This window comes from Amblyomma americanum, chromosome 11 (genome assembly GCF_052857255.1).
Source record: "Amblyomma americanum isolate KBUSLIRL-KWMA chromosome 11, ASM5285725v1, whole genome shotgun sequence".
Lineage (NCBI taxonomy): Eukaryota > Metazoa > Arthropoda > Arachnida > Ixodida > Ixodidae > Amblyomma > Amblyomma americanum.
The window spans coordinates 24,866,936-24,881,552 of NC_135507.1; the positions used below are offsets into that span (position 1 = coordinate 24,866,936).

The following is a 14,617-nucleotide window of genomic DNA, read 5'->3' on the forward strand; positions in this document are numbered from 1 at the left end:
AGCAGCACCCAGTCTTCTGCAAAAAAGACGAACTGCGCAACAAGAACACGGACGAAAGGGAGGCAGACGCACACTAACGCAGACTTACAACTTTACTAAAGGAAGGAATACAAGGCAAATATATATAGCGATCCCAACGGACTTCAAATCTGATCAATATGGCACGTGACAATCTGCCCAGGCGATAAACAGACCACACAAGAACCAACGCTTACAAGATAATCTTATACCGGGCCGGCCCTTTCTATGAAAACAAAAAGCAAAGGAACGCTTAGCGACAGTGCACTCTTGAGAATTACGCGTTCTCCAAAGTAAGAAAATTCAAAACAAAACCACACCACTGTAGCCATCTGATACCACTGAAGCTCGAACCGCTTACAAGCGCAGGTGCTGACACCAAAACCAAGAGACGAAGCACACCCCCTTTTGAAAGCAAACAAAACGGGAAATAAGAACAACCACATCGGTTATCGTCAAAATAAAAAAAAAACAGTGAAAAAAGGCACCAGGTCAAAAGGGTAAAAACACCATGAATCAGCTCAAGAAGCTACGTCACAAAAACAGTGAAAATAGGCACCGAGTCATTTAAAAAACAAAAAGATGAAAGACGGGACAACAGTTTAAGACAACAACGGTTTTAAAAAAGGGGGAGGGTGCCTTGACCTGGTGCCTTTTTTCACTGTTTTTTTGATTTTGACGATAACCGATGTGGTTGTTCTTATTTCCCGTTTTGTTTGCTTTCAAAAGGGGGTGTGCTTCGTCTCTTGGTTTTGGTGTCAGCACCTGCGCTTGTAAGCGGTTCGAGCTTCAGTGGTATCAGATGGCTACAGTGGTGTGGTTTTGTTTTGAATTTTCTTACTTTGGAGAACGCGTAATTCTCAAGAGTGCACTGTCGCTAAGCGTTCCTTTGCTTTTTGTTTTCATAGAAAGGGCCGGCCCGGTATAAGATTATCTTGTAAGCGTTGGTTCTTGTGTGGTCTGTTTATCGCCTGGGCAGATTGTCACGTGCCATATTGATCAGATTTGAAGTCCGTTGGGATCGCTATATATATTTGCCTTGTATTCCTTCCTTTAGTAAAGTTGTAAGTCTGCGTTAGTGTGCGTCTGCCTCCCTTTCGTCCGTGTTCTTGTTGCGCAGTTCGTCTTTTTTGCATTATGATCAACCAACTAGCCCGACAAGTCCTGTTGACCCAGTCTTCTGTACTTCCTTCTCCCTTACTTTCGGTGCCAAAGAAATCCTGGGTCTCTAGGAACAGCGGCAGTAATTAAATTCATCTCTATTTCAATCAGCTCGTTCTCGCCCTTATCCATTGGCGCAAGAGCCGTCACAAAATTACACCTGCGCCCTGTTATACTATATGTTCCTAATCCAGCAGTTTACCTTTGGAGGTAAAAAGTGACAACTTTTACTTAGACTTTGCTAGGCACTAAGCTGCTTTTATTAGTGCTACAGCTATTTCTACTGCTAGTTTAGTCCCATTTATAGCATTACGGAGAGTTTGTTGAATACACGGTTAGCTTTTATCAGTCCTACGCTAACATACTAATAGCTAAAGCGTTTACCCCTTACCAAAATTTCTTTAGACAGTCCACAGACTGTCCATAGACTTCTGTCTGTAAAGTCTATAAACTTTCCATAGACAAACCCTAGAGAACAGTTTATAGGCAATACAAATTCATAGACAGTTTATAGACAATCTATAGATTTATGGCCATACACTCTGAGTTGACTTGTCTATAGACAATCTACAGATTATGAATAGACAAAAAGAAATATCTATATGAAGCCAATAGAGTCTATAAGAAGTCTATAGACCGTCTATAGACCATTTTTATAAGGCACGCCATCAATAATGTCGCCCATGGTACCTCTTTGGCTCAGTTGCACCGACTCCATTAACACTCTATATCAATTTAAATTGTGCAGCGACCGAAGGAGGCGAGGAAATACTCCAGGATAAGGTGGCCGACACCAACGTCTCCGGCCTGGTCTTCTTCTCGCTGTTGGTCGGATTCGCCCTGTCCCGATCAGCCCCTGCCGACCTCCAGATGACGTCACCCGGTACCGACGTCAGTTCCCCGGGTACGCAGGCAGGCCGGGGCCGCCAGCCCAACATGCTGCTGCGCGTGTGCCGTGTGCTCAGCCTCAGGTTCATGCGCATGGCCGAGCTGACGCTATGGTACACGCCCATCGCCGTGAGCGTGCTCATCGCCGCGGACATGTCCCGCGTGGCGGACCTGTCTCGGGTGCTGTGGCACTTGGGCCTGTACGCCTTTACGGTGGTCCTGGGACTCGCGTTCCACGCCTTCCTGTTCCTGCCCATCCTGTACATGACTAGGGTAAGGCACCAGTGCATAGGAAGAAAGCACCCCGTCCGGTATGCGCCTGTTCCATCCATCTGGGTTTTCAAACGATAGAACCATCGCCATTCATGGTGGTCAAACGGTGCCTGGGCGAAAGACGCGCCACAGCAAAGCCGGAACTGACAAGACAAATGTTCTGTCGCAGTGTCCATCGGGCAGTGGTTTATTGTCATGTCAGTATTTGTGGGACCATACGAATATTGCTTTGTCGCATTGTGCGCGGCAAAAAGGAGCATCATTACCACAAATTAAGGGAGGCGCCTTTAGTTTCCTTGGCTGTCACAGTGCGGCTCGCGGCTCTGAACATTCAAATATAGTGTCTTGACACTCCCCATGACGTAAGAAAGACAAAGAACGACCTAGTGCCTACCATTGAAACTCTATATATAGGCCACTAGGCTTAGCGGCACTGGCTGGAGGTTGCCCCAGATTCTTCGTAATGTGTCTTGACAATACCTTGCGTGTCTTTCATGAATCGAACAGCGCTGCAGCAGGTACGCCTTTAAAAATCATTGTTACCGTCTTCACTTTCTCCAGCCGACTTAAGGCTCATCATCATCAATGACCAACTTCCGTCCACTGTGAGACAAAGGCCTCCTCTGGCTCCCTCCAATAATGCCAGGTCGGTCCTGCCCTGCATTTGCCACGCCTGTGCTGTCTAGGAATATGGTGGCCATGACTTGCGCAGGAGTTGATTAGTAGGGTGCAGATCAAATTAATTTTCCTTTCCTGGTGTTATCAGAGTTTCCTACTCTAGATCGCACCCTTCTTATCTCCTTAACCCCTTCAACCGTCATGAGTCTCCTAATTATGGCAGCGAGTAAGTTAATATACACGAATAGGGTAATGCTATGATGCACATAGCGTCACCCCGATATGCAGGGATGGAGAAACGGCGTAGGGATGCTGAAGACCAGGACGCGGGTTCAAATACCGACAGTGTCGGCTGCGTTTCGCTAGAGCGCTGAAGATGCCCGTGTTTCTGTGCGATATCTGTGCACGTTAAAGGTAGCACTTAGGCCTAGTCGGTGGCCGAAATTGATCCGGAGCCTTGCACTACGGTGCCTCTTTCTCCCTTCTTACTGCCACTTCTTCCTCATCCATTTCCTTACAGCGCGGTTTATGTGTCCACTGACAGTAAGATAGTTAAGGCGTCTTTCCTTTTCTAAAAAATCGATTTCTTTCACGCGAATCCGGTGTGCCTGCTGGGTTTTCTCGACATCCTGATGATATTACTTATTCACTGACCCGAAGGTGGCGACCCCGGTCCAGGCACCATCAGTCATAATCAGTGCCACGGCCCTTTCTGCCAGCCAACCCTTGTACTCAGGGTCATCGCTGAGCACGGTTGCCTGCTGATGCTACGAATGAGGATACGGTCTAAGGTGTGGTTGAATTGGCATTCCCACACCATGTGGTGAAAGTTAGCTGCCTCCCCACAGGTAGAATTGGATAACCAACAGCTGATGAGGGTAATGTGTTAGTATGGTATCCGTCAGTGTGTTGTTTCGTTGTGTTTGCTAACAGACTTATAAGGTGGCGGGTGAGAGGGGAGACATTTAATTCTAGACAGTCAAGATGAGCCTAGGATCTCGGAGTTTGATGTTATGGGGCACATATCAAACTCGCCAGAGTTTGTGTTCGAAGGTGTCGCCCGGTGGAGAAGAGCTCAGGCATGCCTGTGAGCGGCTTCACCACCTCCAGACAGCTCGTGGTGACCGAAGAACCAGATAGCAGTGACTTGCTGATGAGGGTGTTTCCTAACAGTACCTCTTGCTGAGCTAGTTGGTGGAACATTGTCCTTTCCGTATTTCTGTGTGGTTTATGCCTAAATTAGCGCTGTTTTTACTTTTGTTAGATGGTGTTTCGTAAGAAGCGAGCATCCGGGGTGAGCGATCAAAACACCTCATACACTGATGTCCTTGAGCCGTAAAGAGGGATAATTACCCTTGTCCTTTCCAACTCCAAGTGCAAACTAGTGAACAGTGCCTCAATCGAAACCTCAAATCCTACTCACGCAGAGGAAACCACCGTTGCCCTGGCAATAGCCCCCAGCCCCCAAGCAGTCGTCCTCACAGACTCGCCTCAGAAAATACTTGCAGAAATCTCATCCAGGCTCAGATCGCTTCCCATGAGTTCTTCGCCAATGATGGCTGTCACCGTAACCGTAGAGGACGCGAAGCAGCACACATTTGATGCCGTATTCGTGCATCTACAGCGTCGCGCTTGGTGCGATTCGGATAATTCCGTTATGGCGAGAGCCCGACGGTTTGAGTCACTCGGCATCGATTATTACTGCTTTAAAGCGAAGCTTGAGTGCCTACACACAGAGGCCGTTTCGTTTTGATTAGTTCAGGTCTGCTTCTTACATTGTTAACAAGTGCAATTTCTTGCTTTGTGTGGTAGCCGAATTTCAGAAAGTTTGGCCGGTACACAAGTCCTGAGTAGCGAGGATGACGTTATTGAGCGTTCAATTCGCCGTTTGATCTGTGGCCTTCCAAAGCATATACGAGCAACCACTTAGTTATTTCAATTCGCCGTTTGATCTGTTGCGTTCTAAACCATATACGAGCAATATAACAGGGATCGCTAAGTTATCATTTCAGTTCGCCGTTTGATCTGCTGCGTACCAAAGCATATACGGGCAATATAAAAGGTATCACTTAGTTATCATTAAAACAACAAATTTATTTTTACTTGCACAGAAAACTTGCGGCACTAAAGAGGCATTAAAGCAAAAATGTGTATACCATAAAATTCGAGTTCTATCCTTGCTACGCTCAGATTACCGCATTACAGGAATGAATGCTTGCTGTTCAATGTTTTGCTCCCATACATACACTACGAACAACACAAGGAAGGCTGCCACTAATGAAACCTATATGCGCTCTTTTCGTTACGTCACCTGCGAGCACAAACGTAGCGGCAGTGATGAAATAGGGTGTACGACATGTTTGCTCAGAATCCTCGCCTGTTGTCGCCATCTGGGCACAAGCGTTTGTTTTATGCGTTGGCATAAGGAGCTCATCGGCTAATTTGGCTGCGTCCGGTGTCTCACTTGGGTACTGAGTATACACGGGGTGTTTCAGGTAACATTTTCAAAAATTCTTAAAAACTTGGTCGAGAAAAAAGGGAAAACTTGTAGACAAGGAAACTCTCAGCTGCGGTTGATGTCGGTAATTACAAAAACGTGCAAGTTACTTACCTAAAGTTACTAACTTTTTAATTAACGAATTCTGGCGGTTATTGCCAATGACGAGTTTGTATCCACGGAAGGAAGACGACATCAGATCAGTTTATAAACCGAAAACCCATTTTGTGAAGCCCCGCGCCAGGGAAAATGTTTTTTCCCCTCACCAAACTGAAGCCTAGCGCATGAGGAGCGCCAGTAGTGCAAAGGAAACATTTACTGGTGACATGTTGCAGTGACTGTGGTGGCCAGTTTGAAACTGATGCGCTATTTTCTCTGGCTAAGAAGCCTCGACGCTGAGCTTAGACCGCCGCCCGCCGGCGTTATCTTTTGCTTCTACACTGGACGCGACAAAAAAAAAAGGCTAGTCATAGCAAACTACGCGCCGTCGTATCTGAGAGCCCAGATAAGCACTGGCCTCGCATACTGTATGTGCAGTTACCCCCGAAATCGGGCTTTTGTCTTTCTTTCTTTGGCATCACGCTAGCTTCGTTAATGGAATAAAGCCACGCTTATGTGACAGCGTGCAGATTTCTGTTTAGCGCGGTACCGGTTTCTTCACGCGCATTGTGTTTTTACTTTTAAGCTTCCGTTAATAAAGTAAGGGCCAACAATACGGTCGTTATAAATGCCACAAGAAGCAATCTTACCTGGTGCAGTTGCTCACGTAGCCAGAGTGGGTTCTGGTCGTACCATTAATGGAAGGGGGGGGGGGTGCAAACTGACGTTCGAATCCGTGCAGAATTAGTCCCCGTCGGTCCAAAGTCCTCTGTAGAGAAATTCCGGGTGTTCGTTCCCTTCATGCGGGCACCAATCGCAGAAATCGAGCCGTTGCTGAAAGTCATTCGGTCTCAGCTTCTGGTGAAGGCACACATCATGTGGGTGGTAGCTGTGTCTTGAAAGCGACCTCCAAACTGAAGAAGGGCTCGCTGCATATATGTGGTGGCAATTTCCATGGCGCCTGCTTCCGGCCTCACGGAGATGTACTCCAGGACATTGATGTCAAAATCATCGATATATAGCTTCTGCTAGCCGCTTCCTTTTCTGAACAAGAACTGATCCGGTGGTCCTAAATTGATTAAATAAAAATAATAATAAATTTGGGGTGAGTCGGCACACGATGGCCAGTATGTTGGGGAGCTTAGGGTGTGGATGTCAACTCCACCTCCATTTCTGCACTCACATAAGCGATCACAATGCCGACGTTCTCGGCAACAGAGTATTGGAGTTGCGCTGGGGCAGCCATTCTCTAATATTCCCGTTGCGAAGTTGAAGTTTCCGTCTTTGTACGGGCACAGTGACACTTCCGCGCGCTTGTCAGTTGAGACCCTGACACTGTAATCGCCATGTCGCACGCGCACCGCCAAACAAGTTCTTCACAGACAAACGTCAACCCTTTTTGCGAAACTGGAACTAGAAACCGCAAGAACTGCCTAATGCATTACAGCCACTGCCGCGCAAGGCTCTCATTGCGACGCGGAAGAAATGCTTCTGTCCGATGCGCTTCCTGGCACGCAGCGATTAAACACGAACAGTAGCTAAACCTGCTGAGTAAATGAACGGATGACAACGCCTCGCATCTAGCCAGTCTGATAGCCACAGCAAAAGTGGTGGAGATAAATAAAAATGAATAAAACTGCAGGCTGGTCTTATCAGGGCTCTCAGAATCGACGCTGGGTAGTTCACCATGACCAGCCTTTTTCTCGCGTCCAAAAGATAACGCCGCGCCCAGCCTGTAAGCTGAGTGTGTAGGCTCCCTGGTGGGGGAAATAACCGCAGTTGTTTCGAATCGAGTGCCGCAGTCTTTGCAAAGCGTCACGAGCGGAAGTTCAGTTTGGATTAGATTTTCGGCGCTCCTCATGCGCCGAGTTTCTGTTTGGTGCAGAAAAAAAAACGAAATTTTATTGCGCTGCAGGGCTTCAGAACATGACCTTTTATTCGCTTTAAAAACTGATACGGCACAGTCTTTACCGTGGCTATACGGACTCGGAATTGGCAATAACCGCCAAACTTTGTTAATTAAAAAGTAAATCAGTAGGTTTAATAATTATCTAGTTAATTAGCATGTCTTTAACAATTACTGACGTCCGCAGCAGCTCAGTCTCCTCCTGTAGAGGTTTTCTTTCTTTATCGAAAAGTGTATTTTAATAATTTTTGAACTTTTTTGCCTGGAACACTTGGTATGTGGTCTGTATGTCGGAGTATGTCATGTCTTCTGACCAGACATATCACGTGGTCATGCGGAGTCATGGCCATGACTCAGCTCCTTTGGTGTGTGCGAAGGGGAAGTCATGGTTTGCAATGGTGAGACAGTCCCTATGGACGCTTGTAGCTCCGCAGAAATGCAATAATTGTTTTTTTTTTTTTTGGGGGGGGGGGAATGGCGCAGTATCTGTCCATATTCCATATATCGGCGGACGCTTGAACCGCGCCGTAATGGAAGGGATAAAGGAGGGAGTGAAAGAAGAAAGGAAGAAAGAGGTGCCGTAGTGGAGGGCTCCGAAATAATTTAGACCACCTGGGGATCTTTAACATGCACTGACATCGCACAGCACACGGGCGCCTTCGCGTTTTGCCTCCATAAAATCGCAGTCGCCGTGGTCGGGTTCGAAACCGGGAACTCCGGATCAGTAGCCGAGCGCCCTAGCCACTGAGCCACCGCGGCGGGTCCGCAGAAATGTACGTATACGATTTGAGTGACTGCTTGTTGTAGTCGGAAACGACCTCGGCTGTAGAAGGCTGTTTAGCGCACGACGACAGCTAAGACCACGCAAGGGTTCGAGCCTCGTCTCGTGTTCCTCAAAGGTTTCGCAGGCGCGCCATTGTCGATCGTCTTCGGCAACTTCAGCAGGTGCATCGTCCGGTTCTATGCGTATCGGCGATCGGCAGATGCACATCGACGTCTTTCCAGGAGCTCCTCTTCTATAGGCGGTTGTCGATCGCTTGTGAGGCCTCAACTTCAACTTCACCCACTGGCTGACCGCTTGGCAAGCGGGCGACTGGTAGACGGATACATCGCATAACTTGGGTTGGCTAGCAAGAATAGGCATCCCATTAAAACTATCACACAGGAAGAGAACAAACGCGGAACTTGCGAAATTTTCTTTTAAGGATAGGAAAGCCGCAGTACCTGTCTGACATCTCGGTGCACACTAAAACCATGCCTTGACCGAAGGGAGGAATTGGAGTAAAAAAAGGAAGAGGGGAATAGGGTCCGTATTGGAGGTCTCCGGAATAATTTAGACCACCCGGGCATCCTTAACGTGCACCGACATCACACAACACACGGGCGCCTTTGCGTTTCGCCTCCGTCGAAACGCGGTCGCCGCGGTCGCGTTCGAACCCGGGTTCTCCGGCTCAGTAGCCGAGCGCTCTAACCTCTGAGCCACGGCGGCAGGTAAATGAATCGTCGTCATGTTTCTCCCGCACTTTTCTTGGGCCGTTTTTCACAAAGCGGGTACATATTTCTCCCTTTTTACTATGACTTCCACTATCCTCCCTTCCCTCACGGCGCGGTTGAAGTGTCCACCGAGAAGTGAGACAGTTACTGCGCCTTTCATTTTCTGAAAACCATTTTTCTCACTTTGTTCCGATATGTTGCTATCCTTTCTTCTTTTTGGGTCCTAGACAAAGAAACCGGAAAATTCCCACCCTCTAGGATGGCTCAGTGGTTAGGGCCGTCGGCTACTCAGTCGGAGAGTACCCGGGTTCGAACCTGGCCGCTGGGACCGCGTTTCGATGGAGGCGAAACGCAAGAAGTGCCCCCCGTGTGCTGCGCGATGTCAGGGCACGTTAAAGATCCCCAGGTGGTCGAGTTTATTCCGGAGCCCTCCACTACGGCACCTCTTTTTTTTCTTCTTCTTTCCCTCCAACCTGCCTCCTCCCCTTACGGCGCGGTTCAGGTGCCCATCTGGATAAGGGACAGTTAATGCGCTTTTGACTTCCTGATAACCAATTACCAACGCGCTTTTTGGTTGTCGTGCAATCCGCATGCGTTCGCAACTGCAGGTGCGCCGTGGCGCGGGCTCTTTCTTCTTCAACCTGCTGCACCCACTGGCCATAGCGTTCGGCACCTCATCCTCCTTGGCTGCGAGTCCCGTCGCCATGGCGACCCTGGAGAGGAGGGTCGGCCTGGACCCCACCATGGTTCGCCTGGTCATCCCACTGGGCTGCGTTCTGAACCATGACGGCACCGCCCTCTACGGGACGGTGTCCACCATGTTCGCGGCCCAGCTTCAGGGCGCCGAGATGGGCTTCAGCTTCCTGGTTGCGCTGGTAGTCGCTTGTTGCGTGGCAACCATGGGCATGTTCGGTCTGCCGCCCGCCTACCGAGGTGCGTGCGACGTTGACAGTCGCTAGCGTATGTGGAATATCAAGTGCTGTTAGTCGTACAGAAAGGAGAGACTCGCAGACCAGGCCCTTATAAAAGTTGTCTATATAGAATCTATAGACTTCTTATAGGCTCTATTGCCTTCGCACAGCTATTTACTTTTGCGTAATCATTGTCTATAGACTGCTAAAAGTGCATGGCCATAAATATATAGATTGTTTATATGTCTATAAACTGTATATAAGATTTGTATGGCCTATAAACTATTCTTTAGTATTTGTCTACACAGTATATAGACATTGTAGACAAAAGCCCATGGACAGTCTATAGATTGTCTAAAGAAATTTTTTTAGGGGGGGGGAGGGGGTAAGGTGTACCGTATCTATACCATGCCCGCCTCTTTAGCTGCACCTGCTGCCGAGCCCACCGTGGCCTTAGACGTTGCACTGATGTCGGGTTGACGAAAACGTGAAATGCATTGCAGAAAAGACGAAGCACAGTCTAGTCATCTGAATGTAAACGAAAAAATAGGGGAAACGATTTAAGTCGCGTAGTTCAAGGTAGCCTCCATTTTCATTGTGTAATTGTAAAATTCGTCGAACTAAGCAGATACCGCTCTCTTGGGAACCATCAGAACAGATGCCTAGTTCGTTCAAAACACTGTTGCGACCGCGGCAATATGGTAACGCAAAGCGCAGTCATGTGGATGTTTCATATTTCGCGGGTTTTTTTAATTAACGGAAAAAAAGGACCACGCAGTAGGTGCGTTGCTACAAAAACTAGATCGGGTGCTTTGACTCCTTCTACAATCCAGCAGAATGAATAATAATAATAATAATAATAATAATTGGTTTTTGGGGAAAGGAAATGGCGCAGTATTTGTCTCATATATCGTTGGACACCTGAACCGCGCCTTAAGGGAAGGGATAAAGGAGGGAGTGAAAGAAGAAAGGAAGAAGAGGTGCCGTAGTGGAGGGCTCCGGAATAATTTCGACCACCTGGGGATCTTTAACGTGCACTGACATCGCACAGCACACGGGCGCCTTAGCGTTTTTCCTCCATAAAAACGCAGCCGCCGCGGTCGGGTTCGAACCCGGGAACTCCGGATCAGTAGTCGAGCGCCCTAACCACTGAGCCACCGCGGCGGGTCAGCAGAATTTTCCTGGCGCCATTTTCTTTCTTAAAAAACCAATTTTCAATTTTCCCCAAATATAATACCAAAACATTTTGATGTATTAATCAGCTAATGAATTAATTGGGCATAATTAAAAAAATACTGTGAGTTGCGCCACACGAAGGCAGACAGTAGCTCTTTGGTTTCACATGCATGCGGCGTACCACTTTTGTTTAAAGTCGTGGCTCAAGTTGCGTGAACACCATGCTGAGAATTGTGATAGGTCGGGAAGCGAACGTATTCGCACAGGCATAGATTCGAATCCCGCTTAGGGTTCCGAAGGGGGGGGGGGGGGGTGGGGGGGGGGCTTGCTAATGCAATAGCTTTACAAAATGGTGGCGGCATGTACGATGAAATTCGCTGACCGGTCGGGTCACGTGACCTTGTGACCTCATCGCAAACTGCCCACAGTGGCAGGTGGGGAATAAACTGAATGGTCGGGAGAGATCGCCTGTCCTTGTGACGTCATCACAACATGCCCGCGGTTGCAGGTGGTAACCGAGCACCGTGCTTAAGCGCTTAAGCACCTTCAGAATTTCTTGCCTTCGCCGGGGGCAAAGAACTGAACACGGTAGTTGGGGCATATGACGTCACAGATTCCGCAAGCTCATCTGTGGCCTACAAACATCTTCCTGTTTCAGCGGCACAGCTGCACTCTAAACACGAATACGCCTATATGGGATTAAAAACGGAGTAAGCTGTCCTCTAGCGCATTCCATTGTATATAAGGGAGTGTCCTTAAAAGGGACCAAGCTGTCCTCTATAGCACTCCCTTTTATAATAGGGGCATCTTACTTCCTTTTTACTCCCATACATGTGTATTCGTGTTTAGAGTGCAGATGTGTGCAGTGTCCTTAAAAGGGAGTAAGCTGTCGTCTACAGCACTCTCTTTTATAATAGGGACATCTTTCTCTCTTTTTACTCCTTTCAGTTTAGAGGGTGTAGTTGTCGTTCGACGTTGCAGGCGCTGCTCTCACGGCCCTGTTGCTGGCGGTGGTGGGACTGCCGTCCGACCGCATGGGATACATTGTCGTCGTGCACTGGGTCCTGGACCGTTGCTGTAGTAGCGTCAACCTCATGGGCGACTGCGTGGGTGCCGCCATCCTGCAGGAAAGCCCATCGACGTCCTCCGTGAACCCTTGCTTCCCATCCGGCCTCAAGAAAGAGATACCCGGCTCCACTGCCACCGGCTTAGGACAACGCCGGCCGACGAATTTCAAGAGCCCGCCGCCGCCGGAGAGGCCTAAAGCCGCCGAGAAAGAGGCCCTCAAGACGTCCTAACAGCGGCAGCTCGACAACTCAGCTAGCCGGGGAGGCCCATTTTGAAGTTCTTGAAAAGATAACGCACAAATGTGAAGAAGTGTCTTTACAGACCCTAGATATACATGTATACTAGCAATATATATTAAAAAAAACATATTGCTTGTATACATGTATGGCTGACCTATTTAACACTCGTTTGTCCCAACCTGGAATACGCATGCGCAGTTTGGGACACTCACCAGTGAAATCTTTCTCTCACCCTTGAATCTGTTCAAAATCGTGCGGCAAGATTCATGACATCTTTGGTTACAAGCGCGAAAAACAGACACAACACAAGGCAGAAAGACGGGTCAGAGCGCCTCCCATCTTTCTGCCTTGTGTCGTGTCTGTTTTTCACGCCTGTAACCAAAGATGTACAGTTACCAACTTGCCCAGCAAGACGTTCTTTTAAGATTCATTAACTCGGATTATTCTTTTTAATCAATCGTCACCAACCTGAAATCAGAATCTGATCTTCCATCCCTCGCTTCAGGCCGTAAAGTTGCCAGACTATGTCTCTTTCGTAAACTTTATCACTCACCGCTTGGAAGCTCAGTTATCACACCAGCTCGCCGCGTTTCTGATCGCATTAATCACGACAAAGCCATTTAAATTACCCGCCATCCGCACATGCGACTGCGCTTTCTTTCCCTAGACAGCCAAGGACTCGAATCACCTTCCTGCCCACGCAGTTCACTAAACTAATGCAGCTCACTTCAAGGCTTTCATCGACGTGCTGTAATGACCCACACCTCATGTAATGTCCCAAGAGGGACAGTTGAGGTATCAATAAATAAATATAAAACAGCGGTTCCCACTGGTCAGAAAAATCTGACACATGTATGCTTTACACGGCTGCGCCCACGATTTTTTCCCGTTCTTTATAGGGCAAAATCTGCCACTCCATTATGCCTGCACATTCTACACAGAGTTTTAAAAGTTTTGTGATTGAAATCTTACACAGCAATTCTAGACAAAAGCATTCTTTAGCGGGAAGCCTTTTATGAACTTAATTTCCTCATATAATGTAATATTTCGCCCTAACAATCATTATATCTGCAGATACTCGACGGCAGTCTTGAATTTTTTTTCTATTAAAGTTTTTGCTATCGTCAAAAGCTTTCCTCATTGGTTTTTTATGAGAGTCTTAACTGTTCGATGCGATCGATGAAAGCACTTAAAAAAAAGATTTTGCTATATATAAGAAGAATGAACCATTACCTTTAATGTTTCCCTAAAAGTATTTTCCAATGTTTCAATTTTCAAAATTTTTGTTCAATATTGCAGCCGCCGCGGTCGGGTTCGATCCCGGGAACTCCGGATCAGTAGCCGAGCGCCCTAACCACTGAGGAAAAACGCAAAGGCGCCCGTGTGCTGTGCGATGTCAGTGCAAGGTAAAGATCCCCAGGTGGTCGAAATTATTCCGAAGCCCTCCACTACGGCACCTCTCTCTTCCTTTCTTCTTTCATTCTCTCCTTTATCCCTTCCCTTACGGCGCGGTTCAGGTGTCCAACGATATACGAGACAGATACTGCGCCATTTCTTTTCCCCCAAAACCAATTATCATTCGTCCAAAATTGCTGGACATGAGGGATGCGAACTCCGGAACCGAAGCGCTATTGTACCTAATTCGGATTTATCTGGCTTCACTACGCAAAGCGACCGTCAATGTTTAAAATAAATTTTGCCCGCGATCTTCTTATTCAGAATGAAAATAAATGATGCGTCGGCTACATGTCTGCGTAAGTCAGATTCATGTGGCTCTCACTATCTCGTGGCAGAAATGAATGACCGGTGATCGCTACAGTACATAGCGATGACTTCTTAAAATGCGATGTCATGACGCTTACGGTTCTTTGAAATTTATTGGGCATGCTGTTCCACACCTTGCCGCTGTCGTCCCTCGAAAACATCCAGTGGTCGAGCCTGTTGTCACTCGTATTCCCGAGCTGCTTAATACATTCAATTTTGCGTAGCCCACCATTGTATGTGTACAAGTCTGCCAGGGAAGATGAGTGGGTCGATGGCGCATCATCATCAGCCCGACTAAACCCACAGCGGGGCAAAGGCCTCTCCCATGTCTCCCCAATTAAGCCTATCCTTTGCCAGCTACGCCCACCGTGTCCCCGCAAATTTCTTAATCTCATCCACCCACCTAACATTCTGCCGGCTCCTGCTACTCTTGCCTTCTCTTGGAATCCACTCCGTTACCCTTAAAGACCGTCGGTTATCTTGCCTTCGCATTACATGTCTTGCC

General features: G+C 47.8%; 1 protein-coding gene across 2 annotated transcripts in view; it reads left to right on the forward strand.

The window, feature by feature from the left end:
- Positions 1-12,620, forward strand: part of LOC144109465 (excitatory amino acid transporter-like) — a 32,133-nt gene extending 19,513 nt beyond the window's left edge. For both annotated transcript variants that reach the window (XM_077642275.1, XM_077642276.1), the window contains exons 7-9: positions 1,928-2,340; positions 9,563-9,887; positions 12,023-12,620. In XM_077642275.1, coding sequence (XP_077498401.1) covers positions 1,928-2,340; positions 9,563-9,887; positions 12,023-12,339 — 1,055 coding nt within the window. In that variant the 3' untranslated portion in view covers positions 12,340-12,620. The remainder of the gene's footprint in view (positions 1-1,927; positions 2,341-9,562; positions 9,888-12,022) is intronic.
- Positions 12,621-14,617: the final 1,997 nt, after the last annotated feature.